This window comes from Dromiciops gliroides, chromosome 3, assembly GCF_019393635.1.
Source record: "Dromiciops gliroides isolate mDroGli1 chromosome 3, mDroGli1.pri, whole genome shotgun sequence".
Lineage (NCBI taxonomy): Eukaryota > Metazoa > Chordata > Mammalia > Microbiotheria > Microbiotheriidae > Dromiciops > Dromiciops gliroides.
Genome location: NC_057863.1, coordinates 523,101,199 through 523,125,117, shown reverse-complemented (window position 1 = coordinate 523,125,117; position 23,919 = coordinate 523,101,199). Strand labels below are relative to the sequence as shown.

Sequence of the window (23,919 nt, the reverse complement as noted above, 5' to 3'; positions counted from 1 at the left end):
TATATAAAAAAGGTTTACCATTTGTTTTACCATCACTCACCTTCTCCTTTAAACCTAAGTTGAAAAGGGAAAAAAGAACTGCAGGAAGTACTCCCATTCAACACTCATCTTCAATGAAATGATATTTTTTTTATAACTATACAACTAAGTGCTTTTGTTCACTGCACTTGAATCTAGCTGGTTTCTTCTGCTCCGGAGTACAAACTATGAAAAGCTATGGGTTGTGTTTAAATCTGTACTTTTGTCTCTAAACATTTCATATAACTGAATGGGAGCTCAATAATTATTTTTAAATGTTGTCAATGATAACCAAATTCCCAGTTAAATTAACAGTCCTTGCCATACCTTCTTAATAACATCTCTGAAATCTGTAGAATTCAATTTTCCAAGTGGTTTTCCATGGGGAGGTAAAGGCTGTCCTGGTGCTGTCCTTGCTCCTGCATCATGTCGCGCTCCCCAGGTTACATAAAAGCTATCTATAGAAATATAGATGTCCAAAGCAATATGAAAATATAGCAAAAATTACTAGCAATTGTGATCTCAGGAGTCGTATTTTTCTTCATTATGTATTGTTAATAACATAATCATGATCCAAGCCATTTCAGTAGTTTTCAGTCATGTCCAACCCTCTTCATTACCCCATTTGGGGTTTTCTTAGCAAAAATATTGCAGTGGTTTGCCACTTCCTTCTCCAACTCATTTTACAGATAAGGAAACTGAGGCAAACAAGATTAAGTGACTCGCTCAGAGTCACACAGCTAGTAAATGTCTAAAGCCAGATTTGAACTCAGGAAAATGATTCTTCCCAACTTCAGGCTCAGTATTCTATCCACTGCTGTGCCATTTAAAAAACAAGTTAACAAGTACTCTAAATCATCCCCAAAATATCAAGAGTAAAATCCAAGCAATAAATTTATTTTCAATGTTCTAAACAATACATCTCAATGGTATGTATCTAAATGCCTGTGTATAGCAAAATGCTTATCATTAAGATTCAGGCAGGAAGAAGGGATATAACCTCTGCTAAGTCCATAAGTTCTGGACTCAAGCTCTGGCTATTTGAATCTTTAAAACTAAAGAAAATCATTTTGAAAAAACTCTTCAATACAGTCATTAATTACCATCAAAATAAAGGAAATTTAATACCATATCAGAAACCAGTCAGAGGAAAAACAATCTTGAACTTAATTTCCATACCAAAATAAAGGAAGCAAATCAATGTGAAGCAAAGTAAAAGAAATTTCTCAAAGTTTCTAATTAATTCTAATCTACTCTCAAGAGAACTGAGAAAACATTGAGGCTTGAAATGGTACCACTGAAACAAACAAATGGAAACCCTACCAATAGGACTTGGGGAAAACATAAACTTTGATTTGCCTGAATAGTAAACCTTGTTATTGGAAAAGGAAAAAAAACACATGTTCAACATATAAATTGTTTATTAACTAGTACTACTTGAACCAGTAGGGAAAAAAGGAATTCTCTTTTAAAATAAAACAGAGATTAACATTAAAGTCATGGATCCCTTCGGGGGACCTCAAAAGATACCAAATATTACGGAGTCTACTTATCCAGAGCACATGATACTTATCTTGCAGTATTCCGATCACTTCAGACTCTAACTACATACTTTAAGAGACCCCTCTGCCCCAAGTATAACAGAACCTTAGTTCTGAACTTAGAATTAAAGATGCCAGTCATTTAAAATTCAAAGAATTTTTCATTACTAACGTAGAAGGAGTTAGTACCATACAGAGGACAATATAAACCATCAGTAAGTTCCAAACTATTGCTAAAATTATACCAACTCTCATAGCCCTAACTTTCTCAATCAAAAATTGCAACTGAATTATTACAAACCCACTAATAGAGAAAGTCCCAAAGCCCACCTTATACTTGACTCCCACAACTCCAAATCTTGAACTAAAGATGGACAAGCCCTATCATACTGCCCTGTTAGTTATCAAGCCTAGAATTAGTTTTTTTGTCTTGTTTACCTGAAGCCCAGAAATTGGAAAGAAGCCAAGATTAGAACAAGTAACAATAATTCTGATTTAAGGTAATAGAAGAAAAATATTATCTGCATATCACAACTAGCAATGATCATGGAATCTTATCCTTTACTTAATGTTGAATTAACAAACACTTCTTGCAGAGAAAAAAGATATAGGATCTGATCTTTCAATGCAATTGAAGCCAACAAACATTTACTGAGTGCCAACTGTGTGAAAGTAATTTCATGATAAAAATAATTACATCCTTTGGCTTTTTAGGACATCATTACTAAAGACAGCTTTTAATTATTTTTGCACAATTAGTCAAAACTCAGTAAACAAGTCAATCTTAATTCTGAGTATTCAAATTATATGGAGTTTTATTATATTTATAAAATGAAGAAATTAATTAGAAATATAGATATAAGCAGATTCAACAAAAAAGGAAAAATATTAAGATCTCATACTTAATTGATAAATTTTCAATAGTAATTACATACTATAGTATGTATTTTTAGCATACATACCTGCCATATTATCTAATATATCTGAACCCCAATCTCCTTGGAAGACAGATGTTAAAATACCATCAAATAAATGGAGTTCCTTTGTACCAACAATTTTGTCACGAAACAAACGACGAGCTTCATATGCTACAATTTCCAGCACATAATCTAGCGGATGATTTGATGATCCTAAAAAGTACAAAATAGTTTTTTCACCTGCATTTGAACAAATAGTTTCAAAACCCATAATATCAAAATAATATTAGAAATAATCAGAGAAATAGTCTACATACCAGAATTGTAGCATCAGAGAGACACAATAAAAGGAAAAAAGATTCATTATTTTCCATTTTCTTTGAAAGATAAGTATGTGCACATTCATTCATCATCATTTGTTAGCTGTAATTATTCACTTAACCATTTCCATAGGGTCAGCTACCTTTCAAGGATTACTTAAATACAGACATGACAAGAAGCAGGAGAATAGAAAAATATGACCTTTTTAAGGTCACTAAAATCACTAAGAAACTAATCTATGAAGATAGTAGTAAATGATACTTCCTATATTCTTTTTTTTTCCCCCCAGGGCAATGGGGGTTAAGTGACTTGCCCGGGGTCACACAGCTTGTAAGTGTCAAGTGTCTGAGTACGGATTTGAACTCAGGTACTCCTGAATCCCGGGCCAGTGCTTTATCTACTGCGCCACCTAGCCGCCCCCCCTATATTCTTTATCTACAATTTTCACTACAACTTTTTCTTCATTATATTTTTTCATTATATTCCTGAATATCTCTGAGAAATCAAGATGTGCTGCAAAAAAAATCAGAAAATTTGTAAATTTGGCATAATTATCTTATTATATATCATCATTTAAATATGCTTAAAATAAATAGAAATTAATTTTTAAATTATTCATTATGCAAAAAATATAACCAAACCTTAGGTATAGGGTACATATATAAAATAATAACTTCATAGTTTTCAATCATGTTAATAGTCACAGAAAATACCTTGATAACCAAAATACAATTAAACATAAACTTGCCAGCCTTATTTAATAGATATTTGTAAAAATAAAATATGAAATACTTTGATGCCTAAAGAAAAAAGTATGATTTCATATCATAAAAGGAAAACTCACCTCCTGCTAAATCATATCTGAATAATCCAAGAACCCACTGGGTAAGAATGCAAGGAGTAAACAAGTAATGGCTATAATCATCAACCGTAAATTTGGCTCGTACCTGGAAAAATAATTTGTTCTTTTGAATAAATAATAAAAGTACTCACAGTGATGTCAGACCTGTGCCACAAAGTATCTTCGTTAAGTTTTACAAGTTATTAATTACGTTACATTTTAAAGGATTCAAGGGCCTGCACAGGTATTAGTTCCCTGAGACATTAGTTTTGAAGTATTCTAAATTTCCTTAGGATGTCATGAAAAACTGTGTTTCAAGAGTCACTACTCTTATTTTGGTCCTGAACACTTTATGTCTTAATTAATGCAAAAATCCCAGTCTTTCTTCCCTCCACTTAATTTCACACAATGTCGCAGAAACCATCTGCCATAAATACCATCGTAATTCATGCTACTCCTCTGCCCAAAAACCTAGAATGGCTTATTCTTCCCTTTAAGGACAAATTCAAATTCCTCAACATGAGTTTGAAGACCCTCAAACAACTATATCCTTAGTCTCCTGACTGCCTCTTCCTTCAATATTATCAACTTTGCACTTTATATTATTCAACAGAGGGAAGTGCATATCATGGAAGGTGCTATGTGTGTGTATATCCATACACACATATATGAATATGCCTGTGTATCTAAGAGAGAGAGAGAGAGAGAGATTACAGACTAGTTGAAGTCAAAAAGCCCAGAGTTCAAGTTCTTACTAATTGTATGACCATGAGCAAGTCATTTAAACTCTCATTGCCTGAGGCAACTCTTTAGACTCTTTAGGAATATAAGGTTCAGCTAGTTGCCAATACACACCAGTGCAGTTTCCATACCAAGTGACCCCTACAGCAATGAAGTCACAACTGTATACAAAATAAAAAGGTACACATAACACATGAACACGTGCATATCTGTATGTATACCTCTGCATATGTGGGGGGGGGGGGTGCAGCTAGGTAGCACAATAGATAGGGCACTGGGCCTGGGGTCAGAAAGACCTGAGTCCAAATATAACCTCAGATACTTACTGGTTGTGTGACCTGGCTAAGTCACTTAGTCTCCGCCTTAGAATACTCATCTGTAAAATGGAAATAAGCCCCTCCCTCCCAGGGTTATTATGAGGATCATAGTAATTGTTAAGTTCTTAGCACAGCGTCTTGTACATTGTAAGCACTAAATAAACGTTAGCTATTATTCTATCAATCAATCAACATTTATTAAGTGCCAATTGCTGTTGCTACTACTAATAATAATAATGATGGTGGTACTGGTGGTGGTGATGATGATAGTAAGCATTGATCTAGCCCTTATTATGTGGTAAGAACTGTTCTAAGTGATAGGGATACAAAAAGAGGCAAAAGACAGTCCCCTAAGCCTCAGAGATCCTAAACTTATTCTTCAACCTTACTGAGACTCCAATCCCTTCTTCCAGCAATACTTTCTTACTTTCTCAAGGCCATTGCCTGCTGACTTCACTTTCCCTTTTTTCCTATCCTGACTCTATTTCAACTCTATACTCTCCTCTCCCCAGAAATCCCCTCAACCCTATCCTCTGTTATCTCTTGCCAGACATCAGACCTAGATTATTCTCATCACCCAGCTCTCCCATCCTCTTTTAAATGGTGCCAGAAGAAATCTCACAAGCTTCTGAGAACATTATACCTTCAAGTTCTCCAGTATTAATTAGAGAGACTCCATTTCTCATTACAATGCTCACTCTCCACAGAAGCTATTCTAATTTTTTTCTTCCTGAAGACCACTGTACTCCACCAGGACTGTATAATAACCAACAGTGGAATTATTGCTGTAAGAATATTAATGAATGTATCTGTGATGCTGCAGCCTTTTCAGTATAACAGAAATGAGAAAATAAACACAAGTGAATTTACAATTAAGTTTGTTTGCTCTGGTAGACACCTCATTTACGAAAGCAAAAGCAGAGATCTTATGAATTCAACACTTAGATGTATATATGAATTGCTACTGTGAAATAATTCTTATGATATAGAAATAAATAAAATTATATTCAAAAAGGCAATAAAATTAGCATCATCAATTTTGTCTCAATCTGTAAATTCTTTGGATGATGCTGCCAATCAGGCAGGCAGCCAACAAGCAGTTATTAAGTAATTACTATGTTGTTGGTATCTTGCCTTTTAGACTGTGAGCTTCTTGAGAGCAGGGACTATTTTTTTTTTTTTGCCTTTCTTAGTATCCTCAGTCCCTATTCTCAAGAGGCTCACAGTCTAAAAGACAATATACAAACAAATTATCTACAAACGAGATTTTACAGAATAAACTAGGGATAGTCTTGGAGGGAAGGGACAAAAATTGAGGACTAGGGAAGGCTTTTTTTAAGAAGGTGAGACTATAACAGAAATCTGAAGTAAGACCAAGAGCTAAGAGGAAGAGATGGGGAGGAAAAGCTTTCCAGACAACGGGGACTGCCAGTAAAAACACTCAGAGTCTTGCATAAGCAAAAACAAGGAGGTCATAGGATTACAGAGTACACGGAGGGGACTAAGAGAGTGGAAAACGAGGAAGGAGGCAGTTATGATAGACTTTAAAAGCCATTTAAAATTTGATCTTGGAGGTAAGAGGAAGTCACTGGTGTTTATTCACTACTGGAGATGAAATGGTCAGATGAGCATTTTAGGAAAATCATTTTGACAGCTCAGTGGAGGATGGATTAGAGAGAGGAGAGATTTCAGGTAGGGAGACCCACCAACAGGCTACTGTAATACTACAAGCATGAGGTGATGAGGGACTATGCCAAGCTGGATGGAGTGTCAGAGGAGAGAAAGGAGCACTGCATGTATGCATATTTCTGTGTGTGTGTGTGTGTGTGTGTGTGTGTGTGTGTGTGTTAGAGAAATATAGCAAAGACAGAAACAGCAGGACTTGACAAATGATTGGATATTCAAGGTGAGAGAGTGAGGAGTCAAGGCTGATACCTAGGTTATGAGCCTGAGTAACTGGGAAGTTGATGGTACCCTTAACAATGATACGGAAAGTAAAGAACCTAAGAAAGTAATGGAAGAATATAAAAGGCTGTAAATAAAAGTTCAGAGGTTATAGGAAGAAACCAATTTGAGACAGATAATAGTCCAGAGATAAAGAAAGCACCAGAAAGGAAAAGCCAACTCTTTGTTTTAGCTTTATGAAGGCAGATTTAGTAACCAACATCTCCCTGTGCATGTTCTGCTCTTTATCAATGATGTAATTACAGGAAAATTGTCTGATAAAGACAGCAAGCAAAAGTAGGAAAATTGGATTTATAGATCTGCCATATCACAGGGATTTAAATTTATTTATACCAATGTTTTAAAATAAATTGATGCTTGATAAGTTACAGTTCTTGTCTTTCAATTGCTCCCCCTTCCAATATAACATTTCTTGGTTTTGTTCATTTGTTTCAGTTGTGTCCAACTTTCCATGATCCCATTTGGAGTTTTCTTGGCAAAGATACCGGAATAGTTCACCATTTCTTTCTCCAGCTCATTTTAGAGATGAGGAAACTGAGGCAAACAAGGTTAAGTGAATGACTTCCCAGATCTAGTAAGTGCTGCTAGTAAGTGTTTGAGGCCAGATTAGAGTCTTCCTGCCTCTAGCCTCAGGACTCTATCCACTGTACCTGCCCATATAACGAAACATAACCTCCTAGAAAGTTTAAAATGTACAGTGAGTGACTGGAGCAAACTTTTTTAATTAAAAAAACATTACCTACTAAATAACAAGGAAATTACCATTAATGATATATTCTAAATGATATGTTGTAAATTCTATTTAAGACATTATTAGACATTGATACATTTTACTAAATTAGCCCTTTTATTACTGTGAGAATTGGAATGACACCCCTGCTGGGAGGGACATTGTGAGCTCTGGCCTGAAAAGAAACCAAGTGACTTTGGCATCCAGAAGTGACCTTTCTGGGGTTTCAAAGGTCAGATCAGCGTCAGGAAGTGAAGTCTGCCTCCCCCCCTCCCCCCACCCCGTGGGTCCTGTCAATCAGTGTGACCAGCCAATTAGCCTGGAGGTGTGTGTGTGTGTGTGTGTGTGTGTGTGTGTGTGTGTGTGTGTGTGTGTGTGTGTGTGTGTGTGGCCCTGTTTCCTGTTTCACAGGAGGCTTCTGGGAGAAGCCACTTAGGAGCGGGGTCTTTTTGTGGCCAGATAGGGGCTTGGCAGCAGAGACAGGCAGGATAGGGAGAGCAGGCAAATTTCATACTTCATCCATGTGTTTCTCTTTACTAACCCCTAATAAACTTTAATAAATACTTAATGCCCAAAGATTGGTGCTATATGTGTTCTAATTTAAGGCAACCACTCATTAGATTTTAGACAACACAGCTAGAATTTTAGGCCCTTACATTACTTAGAAACTTCCTTAAAAGCTGCCAACTGCCCTTATATACTGGGAACCAGTGCTAAACAAGATGAGTCAGTATTTGCTATAAAACATATTAATCAACCATATATGCTGCTTTTAAACCCAAAGAAAATAAAGTTACGTGAAACAATTCAGATAAAAGAATAAAATGCTTATACCTGTTCATACACTTGTACCATAGATCCTGCTAAGAGATAAATCTTTGATGAAGAACCCCAGATGGAATGATTCTTTAGATTTTTGTGTAGAACAGGTTCCAGATATGCTCCATAAATTGTTTGTAATTGATCTCTTTCTGGGTAACTAAAGATACATAGAAATGAAAATAAAAAACCATAAATGAATGAGTATTACAAATTTCAGGTTTCCTTTATGTAAAACTAGAGGAAAAGACAGAATGAGGAACTTTAAAATATGTTAATATTTTAATGTTTGGTAGCTATTTCCTGTTTTAAGAAAAACAAAAATCATACAGAAGAAAAATTGAGATAATAATTAGCATAACTGTGAGAAAATTTTGAAATATTCTGAAATTTAAAAACATGAAGACAAAAATATCATTTGAACTATGAGTTTAATTTTGAGAACACAGCTATTACTTATATGAGCAAGAAACATTTGTAATGAAATGATATTTTAGTATTATAAAGAATACCTTGAGAGAAACTATTAAGCACAAATTGGAGAGCAATGAAACAGTAGATGTCAATGAGCTGCCCAAAAACATTGAAGTATTCATAAAATGCAGAAGTTAAACAATGATTTCATTAATTCACCTTATTCAAAGTATTGAATTGACAAAAGAACTACAAAGTTTGCTTATTAATAAAAAAATTATGAAGAATCAGGATAACATAAGAGATTAAGTTTTGTCATGAAATGAGTTTCTCTCTTCTGTCTGGACAATGGTATTCTTGTTACTAAGAGGTATTAGAATCTCCTTTGAAGTCATCAAAGAAACTGATTTTCCTTTCTCTCCATGTGGCTTTATCGCCCCTCTAAACTTGATCTAAAATGCTATGCCACAACACCTCTTCACCTTGGACAGTCACTCCACCCCTGGACTTCACTGAAGGTTTCCTCGGCCCCTGCTGCCTCTCCTCCTAAATGACTCCCAGAAATTCCACTTTAAAGAGGACACCCAGGAAGTCATGGATTCATTCCTCTCCAAGCTGCCTTGACTCCCTGGACTTTCTCTATAACACTCCCTCCACCTCCCCTCAGCCAGTACCCTCATCCCCACTTTCACCAAGACTGCTTTTTAGCTGCCTTGTATGTATCTTCTCCAATTAGAATGTAAGTACCTTGAGAAAAGGAATAATCTTTCTGCTTGTTTTTATATTTTACAGAGCCTGGGACATAGTGGGCACTTAAGAAATGCTTGGTGACTAACCACCAGAATGACTAAGGTAGCTCTGCCTGGACCAAATGACCTTAGAAATAAACCTAACAGATGTCAGGCAGCTAAATGACATAAAGGCTGCACAGGACCTGGAATCGGGAAGACTTGAGTTCAAATTCAGCCTGTGCCACTTAATGGATGTCTGACTCTAGGTAAATCACTTTAACCTCTATTTGCCCCATTCCTCATCCCCTAAAATGAAGATAATGATAGCACCTACCTACAAGAATTGTTGAAAAGATCAAATAAAATATGTAGTATAACCTATATCTGCCTACCCCTTTGGAGAGGGGTGAGGGGAGGCAGGGGTAGAATTTGGAACTCAAAACTTTAAATAAAAATGTTTATTTAAAAAAAGGAGATAATATATATAAAATGTTTGGCACAGTGCCTGACGCAAAGTAAGCACTTAACATATGCTTATAACCAACCCTCCCTCAGGCCCTTTCTACCACCCCAGTTTTCTGGATATAATCTATTTTGAGTTCTTTTATTCTTTTTTTTTTTTGCTTCTTTAAAAAATGGTTTATTTAAGCCAGAATTTTATTCAGCACACAAATGTACATATATCCAAGTTGTCTGGAATATATTTATTACTGATTATACTAATATGTATATATATGTATTCTATACATATAAATTTATGCATACACACATATATACGTACATACATATATAGAGATACACACATTATATATGTGTGTGTGGGTATCCTCTTTTCTAAATGTCTCAATTTCTGTTGAAAGGAATATCCTTCAAGTCTCCCAAGCAACCCTAGCATAAACCTGTTTCCCTCATTCTCCTTCCATTCTATATCTAATCAAGTTGCCAAATCTTTCTATTTCTACTTAAATTCGGCCTCTTGCCTAGATTATTCTAACAGTCTCCTAGTCTCCATGTGACTTTCCAACTCCATTAACTCCAGAAGATTCTCATTGTCTATAAGATAAAAAATCAACTACTCTGTTTAGCCCTTCCTGACCTAGTCCAAACTTATCTCAATGAACATTACTCTCTGCCCCCCCATCCACCTAACACAGGTGCACCCATGCCCACGCACGCTTGTATGTGTGCATGCGCTCGTGCACACATACACACACACACACACACACACACACACACACAGTACACACAAAACAGCCATCTCTCTTTTCTTCAAAGAACCCTCCATTTCACATCTCCATGCCTTTTCACTGGCCATTTTCCATGCATGGGATGTAACTTCTCCTTACCTCAACCACTAGAGCCCCTCTCTTCCTTTCAGATACAGCTTACATACTATCCTCTACATAAATATTCATTTCCCCATTGAGTAGTACCCTCCCTCCTAAACTAATTTGTGTTTAACAGCTTTGTATGTATGTATATACAAACATATATATGGATCTTATTTAATTTCTATTTAAGCTGTTGATATTATTTGTACTTCTTGTGCTCTGCTCTATAATATAAGCTTCTCGTGAGTAAAGATGATTTCATTCTTTAAATTTAAAATCCTAGGGGCAGCTAGGTGGCGCAATGGATAGAGCACCAGGAGGACCTGAGTTCAAATCCGGCCTGAGACACTTGGCACTTTCTAGCTGTGTGACCCTGGGCAAGTCACTAAACCCCAACTGCCTCACCCACCAAAAAAAATTTTAAATCCTAATGCTTTGTACAATGCTTAACACAGAGCAAGTATTTAATAAACTTGTTCACTGATTATTAAGATGAATAGACTTTAATATATAAATAAACATAAAATAATATGGAGATATGTTATTTACTGAAAAAAATACAGTGGAGGTCTATTCCATCATTATTGCTAAAAATGAATAAACTGGGGCAGCTAGGTGGTGCAGTGGATAAAACACCAGCCCTGGATTCAGGAGGACCTGAGTTCAAATCCAGCCTCAGATATTTGACAATTACTAGCTATGTGACCCTGAGCAGGTCATTTAACCCTCAATGCCCAGCCAAAAAAAAAAAAAAAAAGAATAAACTAAGAAGTTTAATAAAATATCAAGATTACCAACATTTTGTTTATGCTTACATTTATACTTTAAAAAAACTTAGCATGGTAAAGTTGGGGGAAAAAACCCACTGAACTTTTATTATGAAAACATGGCTTCCAATCCCATCTGTTACTAATTAGTTACATCACCATAGGAAAATCACCAAATCTCTCTAAGCCTCAATCTCCTAATTGTAAAAGGGGGATAATAATACCACCACTATCTCCTTCACAGGATTGTTAGGAAGAATGCATTCTACAAATTGTAAACATTCTATATAAATATCAACTATCACTATTTACCTCAAAAAAAGTCCCAAGAGATGAAAAGGTGTTTTAGGAAAAGCATTTGATAGGCAATGATGAATTTCGTTTATCTTTAATCAAAGTTGTAAAAGTCTAGTGAATAATTTTATCTTTACTATGAGAAATGGCGATACTATGATAATTATTGATAATAATAAACACTTGTATCCACAAAACACTTGGAGTTTACAAATTACTTGCCCCACAATAAACCTGTTTAGAAGTCAGCGTAAGCATTATTATTCCCCATTATTCATGAGGAAGCTAATGCCCTGAAAAGTGGAGTGACTTCACCAAGTCACTCCAGCTGGTGTCACAGATTATCATATCCCAGTATCTTCTGATTTCAAGGACAGAGGTCTTTCCAATATAGCACTAAAATCTATAAATTTGTATCCAGAGTGCCTAGCATAGTGCCTGACACAAAGCAGGTGCTTAAAATGAAGCTAATTCATCAATTGATTGAATTCAGAAACTATCACTTTAGCATCTACCAGACCCAGAGTGAGGGAGAAGAGCCTTTTTTCTGATTATCTAGGTACTTCTGATAAATAAACATTAGTTTCAATCAGTTTTATTTTTTTGTTTTTGTTTTTAAGTCCCTGCCTATAAGTAGTTTCTGAAACAAAAGAAGAAATCAAAAGTACAAGATAATTTTGATCCACAGTACACAGTGCCTAGCTTACAGTAGGGGCTTAATAAATGGATATTGATTGATTGACAGACTTTAAATTATATTTTTTCATATCTTCAGTCAATGGATGCCTTAAAGAGAAATCCATTTTTAAACCCCTCCAAAAATTCAAATATACTGAAAAAATATACTGAAAAAAACCAGAAACTTACTCAATTGCACAAAGACGAACGATGGAAGTAAATCTGGTGGTGAGCTTATGCCTTCCTAATCTTCCTCCAGCTGACATGGAAGCCACCACTTGGATGTTTTCCAAACCAACCCATTCTAGATTTTCATCATAAAATCCTTGATATGTCAGTACCTTTTTCAAAAAAAAGTAAGAAATGTATTTAAAATACTATGAACATCCAAAAGTATATAGCTTTTAAAATGTTTTCTTAAAGATCTATATGTACAAAAATATGTATAGCAGCTCTTTATGCAGTGGCTAAGAATTGGAAATCAAAGGAATGTCCATCAATTGGAGAATGGCTAAACAAACTGTGGTATATGATGGTGATAGAATATTATTGTGCTATAAAAAATGACAAACAAGATGACTGCAGAGAGTCCTGGAAAGACATGTATGAAATGATATATTGTGAAGTGAGCAGAACCAGGAGAACAATGTACACAGAGACAGCAATATTATTTGATAAAGAACTGTGAATGACTAGATTATTCTCAACAATACAATGTTTATTATTAATAAATAAACAAATATTTTAAATGTTTTCTTTAAAAATACTATTCTAAAAAGTAAAGGTAATCACAATTTTCTATGTACTCCCACAGTCCATAATATTAACTTGTGCTTTAAATATTCTTACTTCTCCTGAAGGGGATATTTTTAAACAATTACACTAATAATGTAGGCTTGAAAAATCTTTTCACACCCTGAATATGAAAAGCCATATCACATAGGAAATTTCTTTGCAGCTAGCCAAGAGCTGCTTCTTTCTTTGTCTTTTTTCCTTTTGGGGTTTTTTTTTTTTTTTGTGAGGCAATTGGGGTTAAGTGACTTGCCCAGGGTCACATAGCTAGTAAGTGTTAAGTGTCTGAGGCTGGATTTGAACTCAGGTCCTCCTGACTCCAGGGCCAGTGCTCTATCCACTGTGCCACCTAGCTGCCCCTGCTTCTTTCAATACATGTATTCCAAAATGAATATTAAAGTGCTAAGGCAAGGACACAAACAAGGCTTTAGTTTAATTCCATCAGTATACATTACTGATAGTGGGGGCATGCCCCATCCTTTGGTGTGAAAGAGGAAGCAAGAGGGAACACAGGGTGCTGCATGCAGACAGAGGAGGAAGAAGAGGAAGAGGAGGGGCTTCAAGCTGTTTGTCTCAGGAAGACAGGTAGAGAAACTGACTGAGCCAATCTCAGTCACCATGAACTCCAACACTGGCAAAGCAGAGACTTCTCCCCCTTAAGCCTTAGAAAAAATGTGACAGAGATTAGTGGCTTAATTAACATGGAAACACTTGATCTAACAGCAAAATACAAAATCAACCACAGGATAAGAGTGGCTTTAGTCTTCAATAATGAACAATTCTTCTGGCACTTGTCTCTGTCAGAAAGGTGAAGGGAGAACTTTAAACAAAGACTTTCAAGTCTGGTATTTGGTGAAATTTGGGTTTAAATAATCTCCCCCCTCCTCCACCAGGGCAATGAGGGTTAAGTGACTTGCACAGGGTCACACAGCTAGTAAGTGCTGTGTCTGGGGCTGGATTTGAACTCAGGTCCTCCTGAATCCAGGGCCCGTGCTCTATCCACTGCGCTACCTAGCTGCCCTCGAGTTTAAATAATTTTAAAGCAAAAGACCTTCTGAAAACAATTCATATATCAGCCTTTAGCCATGTAGATGATGGCATCTTCTTGAGCATATTGCTTACCCTGAGTGAAGGAAACTACATCTGTGTCTATGATGCCAAAATTAGCATAATATATGTTATTCCTTTGGATGTGGCAGATCATCAAGAAAGAAAGGAAGGAAGGAAGGAATAAAAGATTTATTAAGTTACTACTATGTGCCAGACACTGTGCTAAGTGCTGGAAATACAAATAGAGGCAAAAGACAGTCCTTTCCCTGGAGGAGTTTACAATCTAATGTGGAAAACAACATGCAAACAAATAAATACAAAGTTACATACAGGTTAAATTGGAAACAATTAATAGGGGGAAGGCAACAGAATTAAGAAGGGCTGGGAAAGCTTCTTGTAGAAGCTGAATAGATGAATGTGATATAATGTAATATAATCAGAAAAAAACAAAAGTAAATGAAATAGAAATGGGATGGCAGCTTCTTTCATACTTTATCTGCTAGAGCAGATTTCCTCAAGGGTTACTCAGTTGCATAAAACATCATGAAACAGGGGGCAGCTAGGTGGCGCAATGGATAGAGCACTGGCCCTGTATTCAGGAGGACCTGAGTTCAAATTCGGCCCCAGACACTTGACACTTACTAGCTGTGTGACCTTGGGCAAGTCATTTAACTCCAATTGCCTCACCCAAAAAAAAACAAAAAAACCCCAAAACCATCATGAAATGGTGAATATTACAGGTACATTCAAGATTTATGTAAAATGTTGGGGAAATAACACTCCACACTCTACTAAAGACTATGCGTATGGTCACTACAGTAGTCACTGTACTTGTGTAAGTGTCTTCTTTCATCCCCATCCCTCTAGTTGCCCAGTTTTCCTCACTTAGGATTCTGAACTGTTTATTATTAAAATATAACAAATGAGCATACTTACCTGCTGTAGGAAAGCTACCAGAGTGCTGGTTCCCCATTTGTCAAGCTTAGGTAGGTTGATATCTTTTAAGTAAAGGACCAGCCTTTCACAGTCTTTTGGCCTGTATACTCTACCAGTATTAGTACTGATAACCATGCAAGTTTGACTCAATTTCTGTAGGAGATGTCGAGAAGTAGTCTGTGCACTGCAATGAACTGTAGCAATTTGAGTGGAACGGAGTTGAGAAAAGGCATATCGAAGCAGCATTCTAAAAAAGATTGATACAAATGAAAATTTGAAAACAATGAAAATATAATGCCATTTAGATAAAATAAGAAATCCCCACTCCTTCTCCAGTCCTTCTCCAATGCCTAATGCTAGAAAGGAATTTATATCTTATAAACTTTTTCACAGTTTTTTGAAGGTTATACCAATGGAACATGACTTGTGGCTGGTTATACCATAGTAGAAAGTCCTCAAACAAGGCCCAACAACAGAATGAGTCTTAACTCTGAAGGACAACGTACTTTATGCTTTATGTGGTATAAATACCAAATAATATTTTTTAAATGAAATTAATTAATTTCTAACAGATACAAAGAGTCAGACATGACTGAGTACTATTGAATAACAACAACAATGCAAACATATGTAAAGGAAAGTAAAATATTTCCAGAAATCTAAAAATTAATCATTGAAAAGATTCTGTCATTTAGCAAAAAGAAAATTCAGCCACAGAAAAAAAAATGGAGCTATTCTCCACATCATGTTTCTTTTCTGAACGGCTAAAATGTCAAAGGACTTTCACAAGAATACAATAATTTATTCAAAAGAAACATATGAGGAATTCTTAAATATATATATAAATATTATAAACCACTGATATAAGCCCACAAAAATATATCTCAGTTCACATTATTCAGTTCTTACCCTTTTCCACATCCTTCTGGTCCCACAAGAATAAAAGGCTGCTTAGTATCAGAGCCTAACCATGGTTTGAAATAATCTAGGCCTCTCTGCATGTCTGGAGTCTGAATGACTGGGAGTGTTTGGCTATTATTGAAGTCATCAGCAGTCAGATTTTCTGGTTTTTTCAATGAGTAAGATGCTAGGCGTTCTCTAGTTACGTCATAATATGTGTCCATTGGTTTATGAGGATCTGGTGGTGACTCTCGTGCCCAGCTAAAAATCTTAAGGGAAAGAAAAAAAAAAGTTGTGATATTTGCTACACAGAAACCAACAAATTTCAGTTGTAGGGAAGTATCTTAAATACTTACAAAAGACACTACTAAGTAACTCCAACAAAGAATATTTACTTAATGGAAATACTAAATGACTTTTCTAATTAAAATTAAATTTATGTCAAATATACAAGTCTTATCAATTCTGCCTCTGAAATATATCTCCCATTTATTCTCTGATTTCAATTAAAGTTATAACCATGGTAGTACATGTTTTCATTACCTGGAGATGATATGGATTAACATAAAAGCCTGTTAACCTATCTTCCTTCTTCTGTTTTGTCCCATCTGTAAACCATCATTCAGACTGCTACCTTTCCATTACATGTTTGATCATATTACTTTACTACTCAATAACTTTCAGTGGTTCTCCACAAACTATCAACCCTGATATGAAGGTTAAAAGTGGATGACGGGGGGAGGCAGCTAGATGGCACAGTGGTTAAAGCACTGGCCCTGGATTCAGGAGTACCTCAGTTCAAATCCAGCCTCAGACACCTAACACTTACTAGCTGTGTGACCCTGGGCAAGTCACTTAACCCCCATTGCCCCGCAAAAAAAAAAAAAAAAGTGGATGACAGGGGGTGGCTAGATAGCACAGTGGATAAAGCACCGGCCCTGGATTCAGGAGTACCTGAGTTCAAATCCGGCCTCAGACACTTGACACTTAACTAGCTGTGTGACCCTGGGCAAGTCACTTAACCCCCATTGCCCCGCAAAAAAAAAAAAAAAAGTGAATGACAAATGACAAGAAAAGTGGTCTTTTGGGGTGAACATAATATAAAAAGGCATCATTACCTCTTTGGTGAGTTCTAGTCTTGATTTCATGTTAAGATTTCCACCAAGTCCTCTTATCAAGCTAATAATAAATTCTTCCCGAGTTTTGCACCCATGCAGATGAGACAAGCCATTCATCACAGTTCCAACCAAACTTGTTTCCACTACATAGTCATTCTGCAGAAGAAAATTTGTAGCAACAAGAGAAAACAAATGGTTGTGGCCAACAAACATCAGAGGCATAAGTTTCCAAATCCTTCCACAAGTCACCTATAAACCCTTTGTACTTAATAGAATTTTATCCATTAAAAATAAGGTCCCAAAGTCAAGTTTACTTAGCATTTGAATAATTTGATATCTAAATTAAAATCAGAAATAGTAGCCAATGTCTATGACTCTGGCTATGTGGCTGTCTATTTATTTTTACTCTACGGACCTAAAGATATAGGGCTGAGAAGAATTGATATACATTCTAACTCAAGTATCTACAAAAGTGGGTAAATTACTGAATACTAGATGCATATAAAACTTGGCTTCCTTCCATAATGATAGGAGGCCTGAAAGGAATACTTGTGTTGATTGTTGTTGTTGTTGTTGTTTGTCCTTCATTCTTGACCATGACAGATGCCATGACTTGTGAAGAACTGAATTAAGTGAGGGAGGGTTGTGCAGAGTCACCAGTCTCACTCTCTCCTCCAGAGCCATCTGGGTCCCAAGGCAAGATATATTATCAGGACAACTGGAGATGGTCCCAAATGTTAAGTGACTTGTCCAAAGTCATACAGCTAATAAGCGTCTGAGGTCATATTTGAACTCAGGTCCTTCCAACTCCTATCTAATGTACCACCTAGATGCTTTGTCGATAGTTATGGGAAAGAGGATAACAGGGTTGGAGAGACAGACAGACATAGTTTTTTTTCTTTGGTGACATTTGTCACCAATTCTGTATTCTGCCAATTATTTCTTCTGTGAAGATCATAAATTCTTCTCTCAGAATTCTTTTTTCTCGTTTAAACCACTCAGGAATTTCCTGCTGTGGTCCTAGCTCTTTGGGGAATCTATATGGTCCTCTGCCTCATCAGGTGTCAGTTCAATTTTCTTTCAATATTTATTCATAGATGTCTGGATGTAGAGTTCCTAATCTCTTCTATTATTAATATTGTCCTTGTTGGTTTATCTGCTCCAGGTCTTTGATTGCCAGGAACATGGTGCTCGGGAAACTATCACTGACATTGCCAAGAACCACAAACAACTGAAACAGAAGATTCTTAAGATTCTTCCACACTGTCCAAATCATTGGAAGAAATTTACATGTCTCTGGTCCATTCTCAGCAGTCAGCAGAACTGAATCATGATGAGCCTGGTCGCATTCAAACTCCTCCAATGCAAATCCAGCTTTCTATAGCAGCACTTACCAGCAATTTACTTCCCACAATGGTTGATTCCCAAGAGAACCACACTGGTTTAAAGGAAACCACTCAAGGAAATATGAAGAATGAGGATTTCTGCAATAACCATGCCCTTATAATGTTCAAAGACCTAACTTGTGCCCAACAAGGATCCATGGAGCAGATCTCTTTTACACTCTCACCTGAGCACATTATGACCCAGAAACTCTTCCCCTCTCAAACGAAAGCAACAGCAGCATTGCGACCTGCAGCACATCTAGCCAGATCTAATAGCCTACTTCATCAGTATCCCAGATTAAGAAGAAAGGAAGCATGAGGGGAAAGGAAAGTGATGTAGGAGGCAAAAAGGGGTTAATAGAAAAACCTAAGGCTCAAGCTCTAATTTAGATATGAGCCCTAAAAGGGATTCAGACCCCAGTTAATGGATAACTTACAAGTCAGGATACTTAGTTCCCTTACCCACATGAATCAGAACCTGTAACCTGAACAGAGGGAGAGAGGCCATGAAGACCTTAAACTAAATGACAGGCTATAGAAATTTAGACTAGGAATAAATGATAAATGAAGATATTTTGAAACTAGCCACTGGAAACAAAGACACGTGCAGAAAAAGCCAAATTTGTCCTCAGATTCACCTTATGACGTGTAAACCCCAAAAACACACCTCCACAGAAAAAGGTACCCGCCTCGGGGGTTGGCTTAGGACCCCCAGGAACTCCAAATTAGGATAAGCCCTCCCTTGTACCTCCCAAAGGTGGAGAACATTATAATGAGTAGGACAGGCCTTCCCTTGTACCTCCACAAGGTGGAGATTATTATAATGAGACTGATAAATCAATTTATCTATACTATAAATATAAATCTCTTTTCTTTCACTATTTTGGTTCTCTCCCTGTGGTTACCCACAGCTTTGCAATAAAATTTGGGAAACTGAGTCACTGAGTCTTGTAATTCTTTTGGGATGACTCATGATCAGTTTGACCCTAATTCCATCCCACATCAGAAAGGAGGAAAAATAAACTAGATAGGGCAGATGAGTTGGGCCTTAGTATTCTCCATATACAAAAAGAAGCACCAAGGCAAACTTGCTTTAGGCAGTTAATATATATACCCTACCTTTTCATTATTGTGTGACTATACATTGGCTTTCTTTTTTTTTTTGCAGGGCAATGGGGGTTAAGTGACTTGCCCAGGGTCACACAGCTAGTAAGTGTCAAGTGTCTGAGGCTGGATTTGAACTCAGGTCCTCCTGAATCCAGGGCTGGTGCTTTATCCACTGTGCCACCTAGCTGCCCCTTACAATGGCTTTCTTATGCAAACAATCCACTCTAACTTACAAAATAGGCAGTTGATATTACTTAATAAGAGGTCTTTAATCAAGTTTTCTTCCTCCTGAAATCTCTGGTAATTTTCAGTCTTTTTTAAAATATATATTACTCGGGGCAGCTAGATGGCGCAGTGGTAAAGCACCGGCCCTGGATTCAGGAGTACCTGAGTTCAAATCCGGCCTCAGACACTTGATACTTACTAGCTGTGTGACCCTGGGCAAGTCACTTAACCCTCATTGCCCTGCAAAAACAAAACAAAACAAAACAAAAAATATATATATTCCTCTATAGCTCAATTTTGACTCCTCCTCTAATTGTAATTTCCCTGGGTGCTAGTGCTCAAAACCATTTCAGCCTCCTGACAAGTTACAGGTCAGTCTCTCTGCTCTACCCAGATGGTGGCTTAGTGGAGTGGGATACATCCACACTGAATGGTACTGAGCCAGTTTCTTCTGTTCCTCAGTGCCCTGGTTGAACTCTGTTATAGCTCAGAGTATTGCCATGCTGCAGTCCCAAGCTGAACAAGCTTCTGCCCTTCAGTTTTGCTCTTCAGAAGGAGTTGGGATAGAGCTGATTTCTATTACAAGCAGGTATGTTGGCTTGTGCAGAGACAACAGGGAGGGAGTACACAGAGTGAGTGAACACTTTAGGGGTTAGGGACTCTTCTCTGTTGTTATTTTACCAGTTTTTAACTCTTTAGGGTTCCTGGTGTCTGGGACTGAGGAGAGAGCTGAAATTGCTTTACCAAGCACATAACCACTTTCTTGAAGAGGTGAGAGAGGTCACAAGGATCACAGAAAATGTCTGGTCACACATCTGGTTAGTCATATGACCCATTTTTTAACTTGTATCCCCAGTGCTTAGGATAGTGTTTGGCATACAGTAAGTGTCTAATAATTTTTTTCATTAATTAATTCATATATGATCTGTCTTTATAGTTAGAGATAGATTTTTTATTGGTGTGGGTAACTCCGGTAAAGATACCTCATCTACCAATGCAAATCTGCAATTGTTCTGAAATTTATGGCCTTAATAATTGCCTGCCAGGGGCACTGAGAAATTGACTCGCCCAGCCACATAAAATTAATATGTGTCAAAGGTGGAACCAAGGCAACTCTATTTACTATTTCATGCAAATTTTCATTATATTATGCAGACTGGAAAATTATTTTAAAAATACAGGTGAGTTCTTTCCAAAAGGAAACACTACTTCCTATTTTATGGGACAAACTCACTATATTACTATACATATTTGATCATCAATTTGGATATATTATTGGTGTGAATGGAAATAGAACTAAGGTCCCTTTTTGTTTTCTAAAATGTTAAGATATTATATATATATTTTTTTAAGATATGATATTTTGACAGTATTTTATCCTAAAGTCCTTGACTTAATGCTTGTGTTTCTTCTTTATCAAAGGCCTAACTAGTTTTTAAATGAAAACATTTTCAAAATGTTTTAAAAATCTTAATTCTGGGAGGAGTCCTACACTTCCTGAAAAAGATTAAGGCAATAACCCTACTAAGACCAGGAATGTCCTTTGATGGATTGTAATTAAGAACACAACTTCGATTTCCACCTTTGGCCACATTAAATGTTTTCAAAAAGATGATTCTCCAGGATAATCTGATAGTAAGTAAGTTAGTCAATAAACATTTATTAAGCACCTATTACAGTCCAAGAACAAAGAACAAAACACATCCTGCTCTCAAGGAGTTCACATTCTAATTAGGAAGATAACACACATACATCTACACACACACACACACACACACACACACTCACACTCACACTCTCTCTCTCTCTCTCTCTCTCTCTCTCACTCACTCACTCACTCACAAACACACACCTGGAAAAGGTTTCTTTAAATAGGTGGGACTTTAGGTGAGACAAGTTAGGAGGCACAGATGAAGAAGGAAAGCATTCTGGGCATGGGAGACAGCCAGTGGAAAAATGCCTGGAGTCAGGAGTAGGCAATGTCTTATGTAGGAATCAGCAGTGACACCAGTGTCACTGGATCATAGAGCACATGGAGCAGAGTAAGATTTAGGAAAGGGGTAGGTTATGAAAGGCACAGAAAGCCAAACAGGATTTCATATTTGATTCTAGAGATGATAGGAAACCACTGGAGCTTAATGAGTAAGGGAGTGACACAATCAAACCTAATCCTTAGAAAGCTCATGTTGACAGCTGAATGGAGAATAGACAAGAGTTGGAACACTTGTGGCAGGCAAACCAATCAACAGATTATTGCAATATTGCAGGTGTGAGGTGATGAAGGCTTACACCAGAGTGTAAGAGGCAGTGTCAGAGGAGGAAAAGGGGGCACATATGAGAGATGTTACAAAAGTAAAATTCATAAGTATTGGAAACAGGCTGATTATGGGAGGCAACAGAAAGAGTGAATAGTAGAGGATGACACCTAGATTGTGAATCTGGACTGGAAGGATGCTGGTACTCTTGACAGTAACAGAGAAGTGAACAAGAGGAAAGGATTTGGGGGAAAGATAATGAGATGTGTTTTGGACACAATGAGTCTAAAATGTCTTTGGGACCTCCAGTTTGAGATGTCCAATAGTTTGTGGGAAATGCAAGACAGGAAGTCAAAAGAGAGGTTAAGATGGGATAAGTGAATTTAATGATGGTCATCATAGAAATGAAAATTGAATCTGTGGGAGCTGATTTTGAGATAACCAGAGAAAATACTACATAGGGAGAAGACACAGGTCAGAGCCCTGAGGGACACACATTGTTAGTGAGCATGACCTAGATTAAGATCAAGCAGAAGTGACTGAGAAGGAACAGTCAGATAGAAAGGAGAACAAAGAGAAAATAGTGTCCCAAAAACCTTAAGAGAAGATAGGATCAAGAAGAAGATGATCAAAAGTGTCAAAGACGACAGAGAGCTCAAGAGGGATGACAGCCTTGAGAAAAGGCCCATTAAAGTTGGCAATTAAGAGACCACTGGTAACTTTGGAGAGAGCAGTTTCATTTATATCATGAGGTCAGAAGTCAGACTGTAAAGTTAAGAGAGTAAAAGGAGAGGAAGTAGAGGCACCTTTAACAGGCAGCCTTCTCAAGGAGTTTAGTCACAAAAAGAAATAGAAATATGGGACAAAACCTAGCAGGAATGAATGGATCAAGTGAGGGTCTTTTTCAGGATGGGGGAAATAGGCATGTTAGTAGGCAGTAAGGAAGCAGCCAATAGACTGGAAAAGACAGAAGATAAGTGAGTAATGGTGAATGACAGAGGGATCATTTTTTTTTTTTTTGCAGGGCAATGACGGTTAAGTGGCTTGACCAGGGTCACACAGCTAGTTAAGTGTCAAATGTCTGAGGCCGCATCTGAACTCAGGTCCTCCTGAATCCAGGGCCGGTGCTCTATCCACTGCGCCACCTAGCTGCCCCGATAGAGGGGTCATTCTGACCTGATGGTGAAGGCAAAATGGAATGGTATCACTTGTGTCTTGGCAAGGAAAAAGGCCATCGTGTTATGTGAGAAAGAGGTGAAGGAGAAGAGAGTGGCAGAAAGCAACTAAATGATGTGAAATGAGGAGGAGAAAAGGAGCTCATAATGAATGACCTCAATATTTTTCAGTAAAATATGAGGCAACTTTCTCAGCTGAGAGAGTGGGGGAAGGAGAAGCCTTAGGAGACTTGAGGTGGGAGGGATGAAAAGCCTGCTGTGGTGAGTGGGATAGGGAGTTAACCAGGCTAGTGTAAAAGGACTGCCTTGCCTGAGGTTATATAACATAAATCTGTAGTGAACCCAGTCAGCTAATTTCATTTAGTAGCAGGTGTGCAGGAGCAAAGGCAGTGGCTGGAAGGAATGATCCAAGCTTGACACTTGAAAGGACAAATTCTTTGACAGGAAAAGGGGACCATCAATCTAAGAAAAGAGGATAGTATAGGGTCAAAATGATTCAACAGGGGGTCAAAATGGGAAAGGGAGGAGAGCACAGTTAGAGCAGGTGTGAT

At 37.1% G+C, this 23,919-nt stretch overlaps 1 protein-coding gene across 1 annotated transcript in view; it reads right to left on the bottom strand.

Moving 5' to 3' along the window:
• Positions 1-23,919, bottom strand: part of DYNC2H1 (dynein cytoplasmic 2 heavy chain 1) — a 380,708-nt gene that overhangs the window by 246,140 nt on the left and 110,649 nt on the right. Inside the window, 8 exon segments of the mRNA XM_043996879.1 lie at positions 346-476; positions 2,522-2,689; positions 3,642-3,744; positions 8,226-8,370; positions 12,615-12,766; positions 15,204-15,450; positions 16,113-16,372; positions 17,222-17,377. Coding sequence (XP_043852814.1) covers positions 346-476; positions 2,522-2,689; positions 3,642-3,744; positions 8,226-8,370; positions 12,615-12,766; positions 15,204-15,450; positions 16,113-16,372; positions 17,222-17,377 — 1,362 coding nt within the window.